The sequence below is a fragment of the Myotis yumanensis genome, unplaced genomic scaffold (genome assembly GCF_028538775.1).
Source record: "Myotis yumanensis isolate MYYU_CA2020_CCGP unplaced genomic scaffold, mMyoYum1.0.hap1 SCAF_12, whole genome shotgun sequence".
Lineage (NCBI taxonomy): Eukaryota > Metazoa > Chordata > Mammalia > Chiroptera > Vespertilionidae > Myotis > Myotis yumanensis.
The window spans coordinates 28,410,141-28,432,378 of NW_027223763.1; the positions used below are offsets into that span (position 1 = coordinate 28,410,141).

Consider the following 22,238-nt stretch of genomic DNA (forward strand, 5'->3'; position numbering starts at 1 on the left):
CTGAGGGGACTGGGCGCTGCCATCTTTGTGACATGTGATGGTCAGTTTGCATATTCCCTTTATTTGATATGATTGTTGGCTTCTTTGATGTAAGTTAATTGACCTTACATGTGTGGGTTTATTTCTGGACTTTCTATTCTGTTCCATTGATACATGTGTCTGTTTTTATGCCAGTACCATACTGTTTTAATTATAATCGCTTTGTAATATAGTTGGAAATCAGGGAGCTTGATGTCTCCAGCTTTGTTCTTTCTCAAGATCCCTTTGGCTATTCAGGATCTTTTGTAGTTCCATGTAAATTTTAGGGTGGTTCTATTTCTGTGAAAAATGCCAGTGGAATTTTGATAGGGATTGCACTCAATCTGTAGAATGCATTGGGTAGTATGGATATGTTAATGTTAAGTCTTCCAACCCATGAGCACAGAATATCTTTCCTCCCTAGCTGGTTTTGCTCAATGTTTAGAACGTTAGCCTGCAGGCTGAAGGATCTCAGGTTTGATTCCTGGCACCAGTCAGGCGTGTGCGGTAGGCAATCAACCGATATGTCTCTATCCCATCAATGTTTCTCTCCCCTTTTCCACTCTCTCTAAAAATCAATGGAAAAAATATGCTCTGGTGAGGATTAACAAAAAAATATGTTTCCATTTATTTGTGTCTTCTTTAATTTCTTTCACCAGTGTCTGATAATTTTCAATGTACAGATCTTTTACTTCCTTGATTAAATGCCTAGGTATTTTCTTTCTTTTTTAAAAAATATATTTTATTGATTCTTTACAGAGAGGAAGGGAGAGGGATAGAGAGTCAGAAACATCGATGAGAGAGAAACATCGATCAGCTGCCTCCTGCACACTCCCTACTGGGGATATGACCGCAACCAAGGTACATGCCCTTGGCTGGAATCGAACCCAGGACCCTTGAGTCCACAGGCCAACGCTCTATCCACTGAGCCAAACTGGTTAGGGCGGTATTTTCTTTTTAATATTGTTGTAAATGGGATTGTTTTCTTAACTTCTCTGATAACTTATTAGTATTTAGAAACAAATTTCTATACATTGATTTTGTATCCTACAATTTTACTGAATTCATTTATTCTAACAATTTTTTGGTGGACTCTTTAGGGAAGTGGTTCTCAACCTTCCTAATGCCACGATCCTTTAATACAGTTCCTCATGTTGTGGTGACGTGACCCCCAACCATAAAATGATTTTTGTTGCTACTTCATAACTGTAATTTTGCTACTGTTATGAATCGTAATGTAAATATCTGATATGCAGGATGTATTTAGGCGACCCCTACGAAAGGGTCATTTGACCCCCAAAGGGGCCGTGACCCACAGGTTGAGAACCACTGCTTTAGGGTTTTCTATATATATCATGTTATTTACAAATAGTGACAGTTGTAGTTTTTCCTTTCCAATTTGGATGATGCCTTTTCTTTTTCTTGCCTAATTGTTCTGGCTATGACTTTTCAGTATTATGTTGAATAACATTTAAAATTTGACATAAAAAGCAAAGTGGCCCCAAGAAAGCGGTTTGAAACTAAATGTTGAACACTCGATGAGACCATGGGAACAACTTACTTCCTCCTTTTTATGTAGCCCTATGTGGGTAATGTAGACTTTAGAAACAATCCCAACTTACTATTGATTGCTGTGTCACAAGCCACCTTAAAACTTAAGAGGCTTAAACAATAATCACTCTTTCATGGTTTCTATGGGTCAGGAATTTGGCAAAGGCTCTCGTTGGCAATTCTAATGCAGGGTGTCTGATGTACTTCTAGTTAGTACCTGGAGCTGGAATAGCAGGAGGCTGGAATATTAGAGACTGGCCAGGCACCTCTCTGCTTGTAGTTTCAGGGCCTCTCCATGTAGGTTGGTTTGGGCTTCCTCACAGCATGTCAGCCTCAGAGTGATGCTCAAGGACCACCAGAGCTTGTGTTCCAACAAATCAGCTGGCAAGCTGCATTGCCTGTATGACCTAGCCTTGGAAGTCACATGGCATTACTTTTGTCATATTATCCAGTCACCTCTTGATCTGAAGGATGTCAGAGACTTTACTGACATTTTACAACTGTCACATTCACCTTAAGAAGCCCATTTGGTATGGAAGGCAAGACCAGTCCAGATGGCACCATCAGAATAACACCAAAAGGTAAGCTGTGGGCATAGAGGGCCACAGGAGCTCAGGGGAAGGAGTAAGGGAAGGCATTGTAGAGGTGTCCTTTAAGCTAATTCTTAAACTGGATTGTGACACGTTGAATGGCATTAACAAGGCCAGAAGTAACAAATGGTGAACAACAGTGAGTGATTGCTCGATTGCAATCCAGGGTGGCTAATGGGAAGAAATGAGTAAAGAGGCCAGGTGGGCAAGATCAAGAATGCCCAGCTAAGAAGCTTGGAAAGGGGAGGTAGGCAGAAAAATAATTGCGGCTCCTCTCCCCTCAGACATAACTACAGTGGGAGTGTTGGTGGACTTTCCTTCTTGGCAATGGCAAGACTACCCCCTCCAGAGTGTGGTATTAACAGGAGTTTATGTCAATTTGCAACTTGGAAATATCAGGTAAATAAGCAGATTTCGGTAATGTGGCTTTATTAGTTACTTGAACCATCACCTAAAACAGGGGTGGGGAACCTTTTTTCTTCCAAGAGTCATTTAGATATTTATAACATCATTCACGGGCCATACAGAATTATCGGCTGGTGTGGCTCAGTTGGTTGAGCATTGCCCCATGCGCCAAGAGGTCACGGGTTCCATTCCCAGTCAGGGCACATGCCCTGATTGCAAGCCTGATCCCCAGTAGGGGGAGTGCACGAGGCAGCCCATCAGCGTTTCTCTCTCTTCCCTCGCTCTAAAATAAAAAATATATACATTGAAAAAAAATAGCTTGTTATATTTGATCAAACATTTAATTAACTCACCCCTAATGCCTTGGCAGGGCCAGACTAAATGACTTCTCGGGCCTTATACAGCATGCAGGCTGGATGTTCCCCACCCCTGACCTAAAATGTGACGGATTCTGAGGGCACATAACAAATGTGTTGATGCCTGAATAGAACACAGCCTCCTAGAAGCATCTGTTGTGTTGAGCAGTGTGGTCTAGAACTTTCTGTGCTGGAAATATTCTATAATCTGTGCTGTGCCATACGGATAATACCTAACCACATGTGCCCCTGAGCCTATGAAATATACCAGGACTAGAATGTGTTTTTAATTTTAATTAACTCTAATTTAAACAGCCACGTGTCTACTGTATTAGCCAGCAATTAGATAAATATTTGACACCAGATATATGAATATGAGCAAAGTGCTACGGGGATCCAGAGTAATGGGGCTAGTCACACACTAATGCCGCCCTGACTCAGGTTTACTGGCTGGATCCAAAGGAGTAAGGTCTCACTATAGTCTATGTACCCCCAGAGACGCCGCCACTGAAATGTACGTCCAAGACCCTAAAGTAAGGGACGGACAAGAGCCATCTGGGAGAAAATATATAGATTGGTGAGGGGTTAACTTTTAGTCCGGGAACTCCCTTTCCCAATGGAAACTTCAAAGACAATAGAAACTTGGAGCTATTTTAGTTGAAAGCAGAGGTGGAGGCCCAATGACTGTGCTGCCTCGGCCTTAGAAATGACAAAAGTAAATTCCTCATTCCTTTGAACCTCACTCCAAACTGCAGCACATCTTGAGATCAATAATGAAGCTACATGTTTATTGTTCAAAACAAATTTATTCTCAGAATAATGCACAAAAAGCACGGGTTGATGCTACCATGGGAGGCTTCCCTCCCCCTGCTGCCACCTCCCCCTCCTCTCTGCCCGGGAGAACACAGTTGAAGGAAGAAACATGCAATCACAAACAATGAGTAACTCTAAAGACAAAAGGTTTGGTCCAAAAGAACTCAACATGATTAATCCAATTAGGTGAAGAGCTTCACTGAGTAGGATTAAGATATTGCAGGTGTAGTGTTTCACAGCGTGGCTCTTCAGTGCACCAGGGGGGCCTGCTTGAGGGAGATGAGGACAGAGCGCATGCGGGAGACGTCTTTGGCCTGCTTGCTGGACTTAGGGTTAAAGTCACACAGCCGGGCCACCCGTTCCCACTCAGTGCCTGGGGATGACTCGTCAATGTCATTTACAAAGGCTTCTTCTGCTGCCCTGGAAGCAACAACAAAATATGTTGGTTTAATGTAGAATCCCGTGAGCTGCCTGGTGGCTGCCTTGTTCTAGAAGCGACTGCATCTTCATGCCTGACTTAATGGCATTCTGGTTTTCTAAGGAATCACAGCCCTTGGCCCAGGTCAGAGTCGAGAGCAGACATGTGGCCAGCTCTCCTAGGCACAAGGTGCCTGGACTGCTGTGTAAAATGTTGGAATACAGGTGTTTGGTTTCAGGGCTCCTCTCTCTGTGTCTGTCTCTGCTGATACAGAGCATTAAAAAAGCAAGTCCTTAGCCAGCTACACAATGCTTTCTTTAACAAAAGCAAAGCAGCAGGCTTGTCAAGAACTTGAACAGTTGTTTATGTTGGGCTGTGCTAAGTTTCAAGTAAATTTAGACTTCTAAAAAGCCCACAACTCATTGCGCTACAGCTTCTGGATTTATTCCTAAGGCTGGAGAGAAACAGGGTACATCAGAGGGAATTCAGAACAAGCTCCCATGCTAGCAGGCATTAGAGACTAGAGCCATTCTGGAAGGGGTTTGTTAGGACATTCTCCAGTTCAGCCATTTTCCCTCCAGCCAGGTACCTTGGACCACACCGAGGGCACACGTGGCAGGGGTGGGCACCCAGGGGCTGGAGAGCCAATCAATGTTAGGTGCTTTTTGGTAGGATGCTGCTCTAACATTCTTTCAGTCAAGGTCAGCCCACCCCCACTTGGGAACCTGCTGGTGGGAGCTATAGCTCAAAAGGACAGTGGTTAAGAAGAGGGAAGACACACTATATTCATCTACTTCAACAAGCATCACGGGCAAAGCAGAAGCAATGGAGATGACTGGTCTGTGGGGACAAAGGGTTGCACTCACAGGGATGGCCGTGGCAAACACTGCTGAAGCCAGAGCCACTACAGACTGCAACTGCAGAGCACACACAGTTAGGGGCAGTGAGAAAGATTTACTTAACTGTTCTAGGCTGTAGCAAGGATGGCTTATGTTTGTGCTTAAAGGTGAAGAGAAGAAAAGAAACAAGGAGAGAAACTTTAGGTCAGATATAGAAAATGAGAATGAGCTCAATGCAGATGGTCAGTAAGCTAGACATGCCCTTGCCACTCTATTTATGATTGGGAACGTGCAGCTGGCTTTGCTGGGCCACCCTGCTGCCCAGCAAACCCAGATTCAACCTTTCTAGTCTCCATTTCTACTCCAGAGAGAATGTGCAAAAATCAAATCCAACACCACCTGTAAGTCCAGCATTTCACAAGTCTCGTTGCAAATACATCTGGGGGCCCAGGAAACCCAGTTTTGTCTTCTACCAGGATGAATATCTCAAGGCTCTAGGCCTCTCAGCCTGTTGTCCACCCTCCCCACAAATTCCTCTCTTCCTCCATTTCACTTTCATGTTTCTTCACTCAAAATCTAGTCCTAACATTTAAGGAGGAAACAGCAAGAACAGTTTCCAAGTCTTCAACAATACTGCTTTGATAACATGAACCCCTAAAAAAAAAAAACTTCCAGAGAAGATGCAATTTTCTTTGGGGAGAAAAGCCAAAGTGGCTAGTATCAGACAGCTTTGGCTACCTTGACCTTGAAGCTGGGGCCTCTCTGAGCAAGGGCAAGGGAACAGGGCATCACAAGTTGGCAACTAAACCATTTCTGACATATAAGACCATAGAGAAATCATTACAGGCCCCCATCAGAGACAACCCCCTTTGCCCAAGGGAGAGGCAACCAACTCCACATTCTTCGAAGAAACCACGTGTAGAAAATACTGCCCCGCTGGTTCCTAACCAGGACATCTACCTCTCCTCCCCACCAAGGGCAGGGACGTAGTGGTGGCAGCAAGAGGTCAGAGCCCTCCAGTCCCAAAGTCTTCCCAGACAAGATCACAAATGACCCACATTTTGAAAGGGAGTCAGCTTCCTTCTGTCCAAAACCCCGAATATGAAAAATGGCAATCAGAGTTGTAGGAAGTCATGATTCTGCAAGACAATCATTGGATCATACCCCAGTTTATCACCTATTAGCCCCCGAAGTGCCAGTTTGAAATAATTTAAAAAGCAAAGCAACTTGTGGCATAAAAGGTGCAATAACTCTAAATGAAAAGTAGAATCAAAAAAAGAAAAGGAATTAGTTTTGCAACATACACATAACCAATCACGTCAGCGAAGGGTTGTTTGTAGAAAGCTTCATCTGCCACCCTAGACAGCAAGAGATCCAAAAGGCAGGCAAGCAGGCAGGAAAAAAGAGAGAACATTGAGAAGCAGAAACATCTCAAATCCACAATAGAGGCACAACTTCTCTGGGAAAGCTGTTCCCATGGCTCTATCCTAACCCAGCAAGGGTTCCAGCGCTGGAGACTCCAGCAGGCACTGTTTCCTGCTGGCCTGCTCCACGGGGATTCTCCCTTTGCCTTCCCTCAGCCACAACAAGCATTTCTTAAGAACCTACTTAGGGGCTAAGCCCGTTTACAGTCACTATGTTGGTTCAGTTCTCAACCCCAGCAACCTAGGACATATTAAATGTTCTCACCTCACTTTACAGATGAGGTAATGGAAGCCTACAGATGAAGCAACTTACTCAGCAGTAAGAGGCAAGGGGCAGAACTCCCAACCAAAGCTGCCTGCCTCTTCACTGCATATTAGTACTTCCCAGCTGGTGTGAGCCATGTCACCCCCTGCCAGGCTCAGTAACTATCACCGGGTGTACCCGACAAGCTAGGTCCCAAAGTCAGTTTTTTCTTGGATTATCCAATTACTGCTTCCCCACATTGGCTGGGTGGGATCAATTTCCAGTATCTTAGGAACCCATATGGCCACTTCAAAATTCCCACCTTAGAGAAAAAAGCAGCTGGAGGCAAGTGGTCTGGTGGAAAGAACTGCAGATTAGGGTCTGGCTCTGGGTTACTGTGTCCCTGAACAGACTGTCTGCCTGTTCAGTCCATGCCAGACCTGACTGCTTTAACAAGGTGAGGCCCGGAAGCCAGCACTTAATTCTTTCCTAACTCTCACTCACATCAGGAATGTATCAGAATGGCAGGGCTCTGAAACAAAAAGGAAAGGGCAGAATGCTGAGTGGAGGAGTTTACACCACAGAGGACAGGCTGGCCTTAGATTCTGTTGTCCCAGGCTGCCCACTTCGTCCACTGTGGGTGGGCAGGGAACCTCCCTCAAGGAGCCTTGCCCTGTCCTTTGCCAGGTCAGTTTGGGACACAGGCGTGGAAGGGACATTTTTTTTAAAGGACAATCATGCCTGGTTATTAACAAACATTTATTTGAAGGGAAATGCTAGTGATTTTTTATTTTTAAACTCACACATACCCTTTCTTCTTTACCATTTTGGTTTACATATAGAAGTGTTCTGTGGAAATTTAAAGAAAGCAAAAATAACAGCAAGATTGTAACTCGCAGTGAGTCAGTAGGAAAACAGTTGTTTATGGGCAAAATAAGTGAGGGAAAGAAAAGGTAGGCCAGCTTGTAAACCCATAATCCTTTTAGTTTACACAAGGACTAAACCTAATCAATTTCAACTGTGTTTTGCTTCTGCTGGAAGAAAATAAAGGTTTAATGACTCCTGTCAAGGCATCACTAAGACAACAAAAGCCTGAATATCGGGCTCTGGCTCCTTTGTGGCTAGCCCCAAAAGAGCTGGTCTGTGATAGCACTGCTCTGTCATGATTACAGGCCCAGGACAAATGGAAAATCTCATACAACAAACACAGCCGGCCCTCCACCTGCTTGTTCTTCACGCCCCAGATAGAGGGGCCTCAGAGCAGCAATCCTCAGGCAGGCAAGGCAGGAAGGGGCTCAGGGAAGCCTGGGAGAGGGGAGGGGGAATGCTTTCAGGCATCTGAGGAGGCTGATACGAGGGCATGGAAAAAATGCCTCACTGAGCATCACGGATTCCCCAAACTTTTATAAGCCTTGAGAAAAGTGAAGCTAGGTCAGTACCAAAGCTACCTATAAAAGGGGAAATGTTTGTTATGGTTTAGGAAGGGACATGGTCTGGGGTTGTTCTACAGGAAAAAACTCCTCTGGCTCCTGTGAAAAGAGAATTCTTTTCCATGTACTGTCCCTTAATTCATGGCTCTTATGCAGTGACATTTAGGCCCCAACTCAGGATAAAAGGAGGGAGATGCAGTCTGAGGACTGACAGAGTAGAGATGCTGTGACAAGGTCTGTTGACTGTTGTCTGCCCCCTGCACGGTGCCTGGCACAGATGTGCTCTGAAGGCTTCAACGGAGGCATCTGCAAGCAAGAAGCCTGAGATACTTGCATTAAAATAGGCCCTTGCTACCCTGAGTCTCCTCTTTCAAACTTCCCTGCCTTATCCTTGTGGTCCCCCTTAAAACATCCAGTTGCTGCAAGAATCACCCAGTAAAAATGAGAATGCTTGAATTGAGCACCCTCGTTTTCTTTCCTCAAAATATTCACTATTTACCTGTAGACAGACAATGAGAAAGGTAAGTCACTTTAAACAGATAATTGAGACTTTAGTCCCATGGGACTCTAATGTTTGAGTCAAGCTTAAATGGGGGAAGGGAGAGCCATAAGCAATGTCGAAATCTCCAGGGGAGGGTGTATGCCATTGGAAGAAGTCCCCAAAGTGGTCCTATAATGGCTTCCACCTCAGCCACTGAAGAATTGGCGTGAAGTGTAAAAACCATCCCTGGATCCTTGGTGACAGTGGCTAGTGTGGCACAAGCTTTACACACTGAGGGTCAGCCCTGTCTTGCTGCAAGGCTTCTACAAGGCAAGTGATTTGATTTCTAAACAGTTCTACATTTCCAATGAGTGGTAAGTTTAACTCTCTTCCTCTCTCTGGTACCTGAAATTCATCTCTGAGACTATCCAACCCAACATCCTCAAATTCAACATAAAGAAAAGTACACCAAGCCCTAAATCAATGCCCAGATGGACTAAACCTTTAAGACTCAGCTCCTAAAAACAGGTGTAATCAGTTTCTTCAAGGACAACCGATTCTGTATAAAGACAGAAGGGATTCAGTTTAGCAAAACTGGCTTGAAAAAATTTCTGCAATGAGAAACCTATCCCCAACATAATATTTTAAGTCTGAGAATCTGAATGTCAACTTGCTTAAACCTCAGGGACCCTGAACAGGGAGGGTCAGCCCAGTTTTGCCAAGTACTTCAGAGCAGACTGATAGGCTAAGGCAACACACTAGGGTAAACAGCGTCTTATACAAAGCACCCACTCATCTCTCTTTAGAGCTGTGAACTCACAGCTGGGGGAAACCATCTTGAATAAGCAGAAGATAAAGAGGCCTGTGGCCTGTCAGCACTTCAAAGCGATCACAAGCTCAGCAGAAGCCCCCAACCTGAGAGCAGTCCCCACCATACTTATCACAGAACTTCAAATGGAACCAGTAAGCACAGAGAATGCATCCGCCACAGGAAGGTGGCCAGGACAGAGGCTCAAACCTGGCATCTGAGGGGCAAATGACAGAACCAAGAATGGCCAACAGGAGATCACTGAAGCCTGCTACATAAACAGTCCATCTGTTCTACCAGGGTTGCCCCACATGGCACTGGCTGGCAAAGCCATCAGCTCCCTCTTTTTTGGCAAATTTCCATATAATAGAGCTGACAGAGAGATGGGCACTTAAACCCACTTCTGCCTCTGAGGATAGAAGCCTAAGACTCTTTACCTTGAAAATTAAAACTATCCCCCAAACCTGTCTTTATACTGAAGTGAGTGAAGTCAATCCAGCAGGGAAAGCAAGCCCACGGACACCGTGGCGAGCAGCGCTGCCTCTGCCTGAGCCAATTCCTCATGGACGCTAGGCATGCAGCATTAAGGACACAGCTACTGGTCAGTGGGGATACGAGAATGTTTCCCCCGACGACTCAAGAGCATTTTTTTAAAAGTCAACTCAAGATTTTTTTAGACACAAATAAATACCCAGAGAACCCTTAATTCTGAAGTCGCTGTGTTGGACGACCTTCTTTGGCTACCTAATTACCAATCACATTTCCCCGCTAACAGACTCCTCTGTGAAGCACCTTTCAGAGGGCGGGGTTGTAGTTAGGGGATACAACATGATGAAATTTATCATCATTTCCAGCAGACTAAGATCCTGGTATTATAGTCATGAAACGGCCTTTCATTTCAGGGTTACATCTTTACACATGGACCTGATCCATGAAATGATTTTTCCTCTGCTGTATCATACCATTACAGGTGGTACATAGGAATCAAACTCCTGGCTGAAGAGCTAAACTCACTATAACTGGGAAGGCTAACAGCTAAATTATGCTCACATGAACCAAGAGACTTGCAACCTTTATTTCAAGCGTTTTTCGAAAACCTGCGAACACATTTCACACTAAAAGAGTTATTAGCAGCTGAGAACCTGTCCTGGCTTTGGAAATGGATTTGACTCAATCTTGGAATACAAGCTGTGCCAAGAAGCATCATGGACTAACCTGTTGTTTGCTTTTGTTTTTTGTAACTGCTCATCCTGCCTCGCATACCACTCTTCCAGCTCCTTTATTGCTTTTTCTTTCCACTCTGCTTCTTGCTTCCGAGAGTTGGCATCTTTGAAAGAAAGGAAAAATGATACAAATGAAACAAAACCTGTGCAAATGTATATTGGGAGAATAGTCAGGAGGGGAGAAAAAATTCTATTTTTCCCTGTTTGTACATCCAGCTCTTGCTCAGCGATTCTATCCAAGGTGTTTCACCACATTTTATCCCAGTCCACTGACACTATCACTAGTTGGTAGTTTGTTTTTGGTTTTTTCTTTAGGACTTTAGGAGGGGCGGGGGCGGGGGGGGTGTGGCACAAGAGTGGAAATACTGACTTTTAATAGAAACAAGCCTTTGGGGGCACCAACTAGGGAAAAAGCAATTACAGATTGTTTTTTTCTTTTTTGGTTAATTCTCATGGAGGATATTTTTTCCAGTGATTTTTGAGAGTGAGGAAGGGGAACTGAAAGAGAGAAAGAGAGAAACATTGCTGTGAGAAAAACACATCAATTGGTTGCCTCCCACACATGCCCTAAGGGGATCAAAACCCCTGGCCAGGAATCCAATCCTGGACCCTCTGGTGTGCAGGCCGACACTGTAACCACTGAGGCACACTGGTCAGGGCTATAGATGATTCTTTAACAATGCTGCCAATATTAGTTCAGGGTTGGCTATTCATATTAGATAATCCTTTTTAAAAAATATATTTTTGCTTTCAGAGAAGAAAGGGGAGGGGGGGAGAGATAGAAACATCAACGATGACAGAGAACCACTGATCAGCTGCCTCCTGCACGCCCCACACTGGGGAACGAGCCTGCAACCCAGGCATGTGCCCTGACCAGGAACTGAGCCGTGCCCTCCTGGTTCACAGGTTGATGCTCAACCACGGAGCCATGCCAGCCAGGCCATATTAGATAATCTTTTAACAAAATCTCACAATTTATATCCCACACCTGAGGTTGACAATTAATTGTTCTATAAAACACAAGATGGCACTCTCTTAACTAAATATGGCAGAAGCACCTCTATGAAGCAGGATGCTATTAGGAAAATTACCAGAGGTAGAGATTTAGGAACCAGGGAACAGTAGAATATAGATGTTCGAGTTAGGAGAACTGCAAAATATTTATCTCTGCTTAGACTGCACAGTGAGTTTGTGACAGAGCTAAAGAGAAACTCCAGTGGAGTGAACTACAGGGCGTTGGGGATCATTATTAGCAGTTATTCACAAAGGTTCCAGAAATTAGAGAAAATGCACACCCAGCAGGAAGTTTTTCGGGTTTAAATATGGGTTTTCCTAACATTTAACTAAAATAAAGAGACACATGTCAGTAGATAGTGGGAGAAAAGGCAGTATGTCACAGCCACTGCCGCAGTTGACACCTCAAGTTACCCAGATACTTCACTTGAAAACATGCTCTTAAGGACATCCTTTCTCATTTCATCTTTACAACAATCCCAAGAAGGTAAACTGTAGTCTCATAGTCAGCAATGAGAAAAACTACAGCTCAGAAAGTGAGAAATCTTTATAAAGGTTACAGTGAGTGACAAAACCAGGACTCAAACCCAGGTCTGGCTGTAGAGCTCACATATTCTTACTTCATTATGCTGCCTCCGAGGGCGGGACAGAAAGGGAAGCAAGCCAAGAAATAATCTTACGATGGAACTGAAGGTGGTAGCCACTGGTCCAGACTGAAGTTTGGACAGTGTAGAGCCAGAGCCCACCCTGTAATTAGTATCCTCAAGGGGGAGAGTATAAAGCAGTGGTGATGACAACCATTCAAGGGAAGAAATGAAGCAATTGAGGGCATTTTAGGGACTCTGCAAAAAAATGTCTTGTAGAAACAACCTGCAGAAAGCAGTAACTGCTAGAAACAGCCTACGAGCATCTAAAGACTCCAAGTTTCACATTATAAAAGAACTTTCACCCTGTTATCTAACTTATCAGAAGGTGACCTATTGCTCGGAGGATAATTATTTTACCCAGATTTTCCACTGATGACTCAAGTATATAAACTTCTGGTGCATGTCTGTCCACGTCACTAAGTGTATGCGGAATGGAGGGTGCTATGATGCAATGGGAGATGCTGAGGGTTGCCAGTGCCATGGGGGCAAGAAACTGGAAAATACTATTTTCAAAATGCAAGGTCTCCTTTTCAAGACTGGTGAGATTACTTCCAAAAAATTACCTTTTGATTGAGGAGTATTTTCTTTCTGTGTAGTCTGATAACTTTTTAAATGTTATTACATAGTAGGAATAAAATATCATGGAAATTTACTCAAATTTTTGTCTAAATAAAAACTGTTACCATCTGTACAAACTGTAGGTTCTGCATAAAACAGTCCTTTAAATTATCTTCTTTTACAGATTTATGAAGTGACACTGGCAATAAGAATTTAGAATTCTTAAACGTTTAGCTTGCTGAGACAACTATCCAAGCCATAATACAATCTGAGTATGGAAGAGAGAAGAGGGAGGGAGGGATAAAGAGTTCCCTTAGAAAGCAAGGCACACTGACAGCTGTCTCCTCTGGCCATCCTCATTACTATTCACAGAAAAGCAAATTATTTCACAACAGCCAGTAGCTAAGCTGCATACCATTGACACTGGTTCTCTATTCTTAGCATTTTGTGCCTTCTCACAGTTCTTGCAAAGAAAAAAGGTGAAAATGAAGAAACACCTAGTTCATTCAGTTAGAATGTAAGGTCAAATGTTTGACTTCCCTCAGGAAGATATCTTCAGTTAAGAAGACAATACACTTCATGGAATATTTCCCAAATGTTCAATTTGATAATCGAAGAAGAAAATGCAATTTTCACAGACACTAAAGTGAACACTCTCCACGAACAAGACAACTTTGCTAAACTTTGGGAAAAGAAAAAGTTGGGTTCTGTAACATGAAAAATATCTAGTAGTAGCAATACCAGTTAAGTCCTGCCTCTAAGCCTACTAAGAAGAGCTATACAAAGAATAAGCAAGGGCTGAGGCTGCCAGCACCATGAAGACCTATTTTCATCTATCTAAAGCTGTACCCTCCAGTAGAGTAGCTATTAGCCACATGTGGCTATTTAAGTTTATTAAAATTAAATGAAATTTAAAATTCAGTTTCTCAGTCATACAAGCCACATTTAAAGTGCTCTATAGCTACATGTGGCTAGTGGCTGCCACACCGCACAGCACAGATACAGAATATTTCCATCACTGCAGAAATGACTAGTGGATAGTGCTGTAAAGGTTCAAACATAAGTGTCCCAGTATTGTGAGTCACATAAATTGGGTTGGAGAGGCAACAGATTTTACATTAATTGGCTGTGTTATCAGGTCACATCCCTTCCTATTTCTAGGTGTCAGTTACCCCACCTGAAAAATGAGTCATATTTTTACGAGTTCAGTGGTGTCTAGGAAGAAATAATGCTGACACTGTGGTTATAGAGAAGAATGTTATATTTCTAGATTTACAATAAAATATTTAGGCATGAAGTATATGATGTCCATCTCTTAAAATGGACCAAAAAAAGTATGTGATTGTATATTTACAATACACGTATCTTCTTTGAACTATTCTGTTGGAAATTTTAATAAGAAGCTGAGGAAAAAAAAATACCCACACTCTGCCATAACTCTCTAACCCGATTATACAGATACCAAGTCTCTCCTGATCTTGCCCAACAGCTGACACTTCATGTACACAGAGAGCCCTTCACACTAGGCCAGGCTGGCTGGCGCTGATCTTCGGCTCAGCCTGCCTAACGAGATGGTGCATACTAAATGCAATGGGGCTGAAGGGATGGGTATGGACTCTGAAACAGGGCAGACTTAAGCTGAAATTCGGACTCTACTTCTTATCTGTGTCATTAAAAAACTTACTCTACCTATGCTTTTCACTTTCCTCACCCATAAAAGTGTAAAAACTTACCTTTCAGGGATATGAGGGTAAGAAAAACAAATTGTATGTTTTCTAACATAGCTCACATTTTCCTCTTAAGCGCTACTTCAAGTTTACAAAGCGCTCTCATAAACACCATTGCAGAATTCCTGGGGGATTGGTAACACTGATCTTACTCCTCTCAGATGAAGAAACAGATTCTTCAAGGTTTGTGCAAGAAAGTGTGCACAGTTGGTAAGGGCTAAGGCTGAGCCTTGAACCCAGTCTTCTCACTCCAAGTCCACGGCTCCCTTCCCTAGCACCACTCTGCTCTTTGTGAGAGGAGCGGATCTACTTGCTGCTTTCTGGGCTGCCCTAATCCTTACACAATAGCCTGTCATTAAGGATCTCCACATGAGTAGCCTTGTGACCTTCAGGTTTAGAAAGATTAACGTCCCAAACACCAGACAAGGACATAATGGCTAATTCAAGTGACAAAGGAATAAAAGGAGAGTCAAGGTCAACTATTCCACTGAAAACAGATACCCAAAGACAGAAAGGGATTCCTTACCAAGGGCTTCCAAGCGTTCCATTTGCTCTTCTCTCCATTTACGGATACTTTCAGGCTCTGATTGCAATCGATCCACTTGTGAAATAGCTGCGTAACTGTCTGTTGGACCATTACTCTCCTTAACACAAAACATAATTGTACTCTATCAGTACCAAAAACTCCTTCCTGAAATGCACTTCATCCAAGTTAGAACCCCTGGTTATATACAGCACTAAAGATGGTTAAAATGTTGAAGGATGACCTTAATAGCAATAACACAACCTGATAGGGAGCTTTCAACATTACCACACTTAATCCTTACAGCCCAGGAAGAGGCAGAGTAGTTGTTATCCTATCTGTTAATAAATGGGACACGAGTGGGAGATAGGAAAGTCAGGGAGGTGAGTAATGGAGTTACTGGGAAACACTGTTATCAGTTTTGGTTTCCTGACCTGACACAGAGATTATGTGGTATTTTCAAAGTAACAAAGGTAAGTACATAGTAGAGTAAGGCTTAGACCTTAAGACCTAAATGCTATTATACAATGCAGGAAATAGGTCACTTAATACCATCTTCATCAAAATATAGTGAATTTGAGAAGAGTCCAAAAGAAAATGAATAGTTACACATCAAGGAAAATAATAAAAAGGCAGGCAATCATGAGGCGTGCGTGCACGTGCGCAGACTGCTCTTTATAGTGGGTTAGATTTGGGAGCTAATAAACTGACAAAAACTCAAACAGAACTTAATCTTTAGAGAATTATTTCACTGCTTGAACTAGGGATTACCAGTTTAACCTAACTAGACTATCTACAAAGGCGGAAAAAATTATTTAAAGTACTAGTAGTAACTAACTTATTAGTATTTTTCATGTATCAGGAACATAAAAGCTCTCTTCCCCAAACACCTTGCAAAGCAAGTTTTTATTCCCATTTCACAGCTAGGGAATTAAACTGAGGCACAAAGAAATGACAGGTCCAAATTCATAGCTAGTAAAGCAGGGATGGGGAACGTTTTTTCTGCCAAAGGCCATTTGGATATTTGTAACATCATTCACGGGCCACAGAGAATTATCAACTTAAAAATTAGCCTGCTGCCAGGCCAGTGTGGTTCAGTTGGTTGAGCACTGCCCCATGCACCAAGAGGTCACAGGTTCCATTCCTAGTCAGGGCACATGCCCAGATTGCGAGCCTGATCCCCAATAGGGGGAGTACACGAGGCAGCCCATCAGCGTTTCTCTCTCTCCCTCCCTTCCTCTCACTCTAAAATAAAAACACATTTAAAAAAATTAGCCAGCTATATTTGGTCAAACATTTAACTCACCCCTAATGCTTTGGCAGGGCAAGTTCGGGCCTTATATGGCCTGCTGGCCAGACGTTCCCCATCCCTATAGTAAGGATAAAGCCAGGATCTAAACCCCATTCTATTTCACTCTAAAGGCCAATCTCTAAACCTGGGATCGGAAACTACAAATCAGGAGGCCTGCCACCTGTTTTGTAATTAAATTTTACTAAAACACAGCTAAGCCCATTTGTTTATGTACTGTCTATGGATGCTTTCATATTGTAGCAACAGAGTAGTTTGACAGACCTTCTAACTCACAAAGCTTAGTATCTTTACTATGTGGCCCTTTATAGAAAAAGTAAAAATTAGTTCGCCCTTGGTTTAAAAGGTTCAAATGCTGGCCCCACCACATACTTACTGCCTTTGTTACTTTAGACCAGCGGTCGACAACCTTTTGGACCTCGCGGACCACCAGTGGTCCGTAGACCACCGGTTGGCAACCGCTGTTTTAGACTACTGATTTAACCTGTGTGCCTCAATTTATTCACCTGTAATCCAGGAATAACAACAGTACAGGTCCCTCAGGTTGTTGAGAGAATTAAATAAGTATAAACAGCACATCACAGAGAGTGTTTAAATTCACCGCAGCCGCCATCATCTTCATCATCATCATAATCATCACCATCAAGGGTAATTTCTTGAGAATAAAGCTGGTTAACACTAGGGCCTGGTCAATAACATTTTAAAAAAGAAGCTCTATAAGTGTCACTTCTCTTCGAATCCTTCTACTTTGGCAGGTAACATACCAGCTATTAATATATCCAGGAAAATCAAGGGAGTGGGGTCCTTCCTAAATCAGTCCATTCAAATTACAGGAAAGGAAGACTCTTGACCACTATAATTCAACACAATTAAGAGTACTCTGTACCTGGTAGTATTCGCCATTCATCACTCCATCAACAGCATCTGCAAGACATAAGATTGCAATTTGTCAATCAGGGCTGGTCAAATGCTGAGCCAAAGGTTTACAGAGTAAAATATAGTATTGTATGTGGTAAGTATTGTAAATTACTCCCCTCCCTCCCTCCCTCCCTCCCTCTCTTATCTAATAAAAGAGAAACATGCAAATTGACCGTACCTCCCCCACACTCACAAGCCATGTCCACAAGCCACGCCCACCAGCCAGAGTGACTATATGCAAATTAACCCAACCAAGATGGTGGCCGGCAGCCACGGAGCTGGAGCAAGCAGGAGGCTTGGTTGCCCCGGCGATGGAGGAAGCCAAGTTTCCCGCCTGCCCTAGCCAGCTGTAGCCTCCACTCAAGGCAACAAAGTTTCAATTATAGAAAATAAATAAACCCCAGATACCTGCTTCCAGCCAGCCTCCACTGGGAGCTTGGGTGGCTGGGGGCTGTGGCCAGCCTGCAAACAGCCATCAGCCCCTCACCCAGGCTGGCCAGGCTGGCCAGGCACCCCAGGGGGGACCCCCACCCTGAAGGGCCTGTGGCCAGCCTGCAAACAGCCCCCCACCCAGGCTGGCAAGGCACCCCAGCAGGGACCCCCATCCTGAAGGGGCTGTGGCCAGCCTGCAAACAGCCATCAGCCACTCACCCAGGCTGGCCAGGCACCCCAGCGGGAACCCCATTCTGATCCAGGACACCCTTCAGGGCAAACCAGCTGGCCCCCACCCATGCACCAGGCCTCTATCCTATATAATAAAAGGGTAATATGCAAACTGACCCTAACAGCAGAACAACTGGGAATGACTGGTCACTATGACACACACTGACCACCAGGGGGCAGATGCTCAATGCAGAAGCTGCCCCCTGGTGGTCAGTGCGCTCCCACAGGGGGAGCTCTGCTCAGCCACAAGCCAGACTGACGGCTGCCAGTACAGCGGCGGTGGTGGGAGCCTCTCCTGCCTCCTCAGCAGCGCTAAGGATGTCCAACTGCAGCTTAGGCCTGCTCCCTGCTGGGAAGTGGACATCCCCCGAGGGCTCCCGGGCTGCCAGAGGGATGTCTGACTGCCAGCTTAGGCCCAATCCCCCCAGGGAGCAGGCCTAAGCCAGCAGGTGGACATCTCCTGAGGGGTCCTAGACTGTGAGAAGACACAGGCCGGGCTGAGGGACCCCCCCCAACCCAATGCACAAATTTTTGTGTACTGGGCCTCTAGTGTGTGTATGTGTGTGTGTGTGTATATATATATCCTATATAATAAAAGCCTAATATGCTAAGTGTCCGGTTGTCCAATCAGCCAACCAATCAAAGCATAATATGCTAATGATATGCTAAGGCCGCTCAACTGCTCACTGACCACCAGGGCAGACACTCCGACCGGTAGGTTAGCTTGCTGCTAGGGTCTGGCTGATCCAGACTGAGCAAATCGGGCTGCACACACCCTAGAGCAGTGGTTCTCAACCTTCCTAATGCCGTGATCCTTAATACAGTTCCTCATGTTGTGGTGACCCCCAATTTCATTGTTACAAATTGAACATAATTAAAGCATAGTGATTAATCACAAAAACAATATGTAATTATATATGTGTTTTCCAATGGTCTTAGGCGACCCCTGTGAAAGGGTCATTCAACCCCAAAAGGGATCGCGACCCACAGGTTGAGAACCGCTGCCCTAGAGCCCTCCCGTGGTCCCTCCCCCTGGCCTGCACTCTCCCAATCTGGGCTGAGGGAGCCCCCCCCCTCACCGAGTGCACGAATTTCGTGCACCGGGCCTCTAGTGTATGTGTGTATATGTATGTATGTATGTATGTATGTGTGTGTGTGTACACACACACACACACACACACACACACACACACATTATTGATTTCAGAGAGGGAGAGGGAGAGAGAGAAACAGCAATGATGAGAACACTGATCAGCTGCCTCCTGCAACCAAGGCATGTGCCCTGACCGGGAATCAAACCGTGCCCTCCTGATTCACAGGATGATGCTCAACCACTGAGCCTCAATGGCCAGGCTACAATCCAGTCTTACTGACACAATTATTTTTATTATATTTTATTGATTTTTTACAGTGAAGGGAGAGGGATAGAGAGTTGGAAACATCGATCAGCTGCCTCCTGCACACTCCCTACTGGGGATGTGCCCGCAACCAAGCTACATGCCCTTGACCGGAATCGAACCTGGGACCCTTCAGTCCACAGGCCGACACTCTATCCACTGAGCCAAACTGGTTAGGGCTTGACACAATTATTTATAACCAAATGAGAAAGTCTACCTCAGAAATATAAAAAATGCCTAAGTAAGACCTAGAGACTATCAATCCACATAGGACAAAATGGTGGCCCACATGCTGAACATACTTTATTTAAAATATAAAGTACTAAGAAAATTCCACAAAATCAGGATTTCCATGTTTGGGGGAAGGGGCAGACAAACAGAAGATATGGCAATAATGGGTCTGCATTCCTGAATTGGTAACACTGTTGGACATGAGGGTAGCCTTCATATGGAGCATGCTCTGGACAATTTGCCAGTACTCCCTAGCCCCATTTTTTTAAAAAGATATTCAAATTGATTTTAGAGCAAAAGGAAGGGGGAGGGAGAAACATTGATGTGATAGTGAAACATCGATCAGCTGCCTCCTGCATGCCTCCTACCGGGGTTGGAGCCCAGGATCAGGCAGGCAACCTTCAGGTGCATGGGGAGATGCCCAACCAACTGAGCCACACTGGCCAGGGTAAGCCCCACAAACCCATTCTGTGTTTCACTAATTACCTGACTAGTCTGATAAGCATGTGTTCCTAACCTAACCATGAGGCAGTCTCTACAGGGTTGCATACTATTCCTCTGGAGTGACTGCTCTAATTTACTTAAAAAGCCTCAAAAAAATTTAGCTTCCACCTACATAATTTGTATTCTGTATCTGTTGGTTGACCCACATTTACTAGCTAACTGGAGGCCTGGTGCACGAATTTGTGCATGGGTGGGGTCTGATCAGGCCAGGGGGAGGGGCCGAGGGAGGTTGGCTGGCTGCACTGCGATCGTCATAGCGATCGGTGGTTCTAGTCGTTTGGCTTTCATATATATATATATACACACACACACACACACACACACACACACACTAGTATCCCTGCGCACGAATCTGTGCGCCAGTAGCTGCCCCGCCCCCCTCCCCCCTCATAGCTTGCTGCCCTGCCCCCTGTAGCTCCCCCCACCCCCCTCCCCCTCCCCCCTCATAGCTTGCTGCCCTGCCCCCTCCTGTAGCTCTCCACCACCGGCTTGTAGCTCGCTGCCCCACGCTCCTGCTGATCCGTGATCCAGTCGTTACACGGTTGGTTGTTACGCTTCATGGCATAATGACCATTTGCATATTACATCTTTATTATATAGAATAAGTTCTGTAGAACTTGCATTATTTTGACCAATTTTTTTCAAACTGCAATGACATTTTATCGAATGGAGTAGGAGAGGAAAGATGAAAGAAGAGATGAACCTAAATGATTTAAGAACTCAAGTAATAAAAGGAATGCCAAGCACTTAGTATGGGCCAACATCAGGAGGCCCTCCGAGGGCAATATATGAAAATATTTCACACAGCTTTCCTCTAGGGGTAGGTGCTCTCAGCCTCATGCTTTCCTTTTAACAAGCAAAGATTTCATCAAACCACTCCTCTGGTCTTGGTTCCTAACTAATTACAGGCATCCTCTTTTTTATTGAACTTCACAAATATAGTGTTTTTTACAAATTGAAGGCAAGACCCTCAACCGTAATAAAAACGATTACGACTCCCTTTACTGTAATACTTGCTTTATTGCAGTGGTCTGGAATCGAACTGGCAATATCTTCGGGGAATGCCCATAAACCCGACTTTAACTGCCCATTTTCCAAATCAACACTAACGTTTTACCCATTCTTTTAGTTCTCTTGCTTCTCCCAATTACCATCCCCTTGGCTTTGAGAGTACTGAAAACTTTTACTGATCATTTCCCCAGCATGTCTTCCTGATACCAAAACATTGTTTTTTAAAAAAGGAAAATGGAGACAGAAGAAAATACCACGTAATTTCATTACTCAACCCCTTGGTTTCTATCCTGTTGGTTTATCTAATGTGTATAGATGAAATTTTTCAGCAAAACTGGACTCCTAAAACATAACTTTTTTTTAGTAATCCATTCTTCTATATCATTAAATTCTCAACTTTAGTAGGATGAAGACACCTACTGCTTATTGCTTCTAATGTGCCAGGCTCAGTATTAAACACTTTATATACATTAAGTTTTAATCCTCACACAAACTTATATGTATCAGCACTTTACAAATGACCTTAGAACAGGGGTGGGCAACCTTTTTGTGAGTGCGTGCCAAAACCAGCAAAATCTCTGACTCAAAATTCTTCTGCGTGTCAACCCTAATTTTTTGAGAACATGTTACGCCTACTTGATATCTCTTAAGGTGTATGTATGTGAAGAACCTTGAAGAAATAATAAAATTCATTCGAGCGACAAAAACACAGCATATGATGATGAAAGATACATTTATTTTTTAATTTATACATGTACACTGATAGTCCGACAGAAAACTTTATGACTCCGTTTGATATTATCAGTGGGACTTTTGCTGCTGCATCACTGATGACAGAGATTATTTTACATCAGGTTTATATTTTGTGACCTTCAGAGATATGCACGAGCTACTACTTTCATCTGTCAGGCTACTCCTATTACGGGACTTAACAAAATTCATCACTGAGAACAAAGATTCACAAGCGTATATGGATGAAACCAAAACACTGGTCGGATCTAGGAAGGCAGGGAGAGTTAAGGCAGAGGCATAGAAATTGCTCTTTCCCTCTCTCATCAATCCATATCTATGGTCTTTAAGATAACTTGTTATGTAAAATTATTTATTTATCTAAGATGCACCTACATTGAATTTAT

The 22,238-nt window shown here is 43.9% G+C and overlaps 1 protein-coding gene and 1 long non-coding RNA gene across 5 annotated transcripts in view; one reads left to right on the plus strand and one right to left on the minus strand.

The window, feature by feature from the left end:
* LOC139021044 (uncharacterized) lies at positions 1–10,582 on the plus strand. The gene is made up of 3 exons (XR_011473395.1): positions 1–2,150; positions 2,444–2,558; positions 10,348–10,582. It is a non-coding gene; the product is annotated as an uncharacterized lncRNA (long non-coding RNA).
* The window catches only part of CLTA (clathrin light chain A), a 24,394-nt gene continuing 5,862 nt past the window's right edge, over positions 3,707–22,238 (minus strand). Inside the window, exons 2-7 of one of the 4 annotated variants that reach the window (XM_070431201.1) lie at positions 17,265–17,302; positions 15,073–15,190; positions 10,593–10,704; positions 6,295–6,348; positions 5,115–5,150; positions 3,707–4,153 (exon numbers count right to left, since the gene is read on the minus strand). In XM_070431201.1, coding sequence (XP_070287302.1) covers positions 3,982–4,153; positions 5,115–5,150; positions 6,295–6,348; positions 10,593–10,704; positions 15,073–15,190; positions 17,265–17,302 — 530 coding nt within the window. In that variant the 3' untranslated portion in view covers positions 3,707–3,981. The remainder of the gene's footprint in view (positions 4,154–5,114; positions 5,151–6,294; positions 6,349–10,592; positions 10,705–15,072; positions 15,191–17,264; positions 17,303–22,238) is intronic. The other 3 variants (XM_070431203.1, XM_070431202.1, XM_070431204.1) reach the window with 3 other exon arrangements.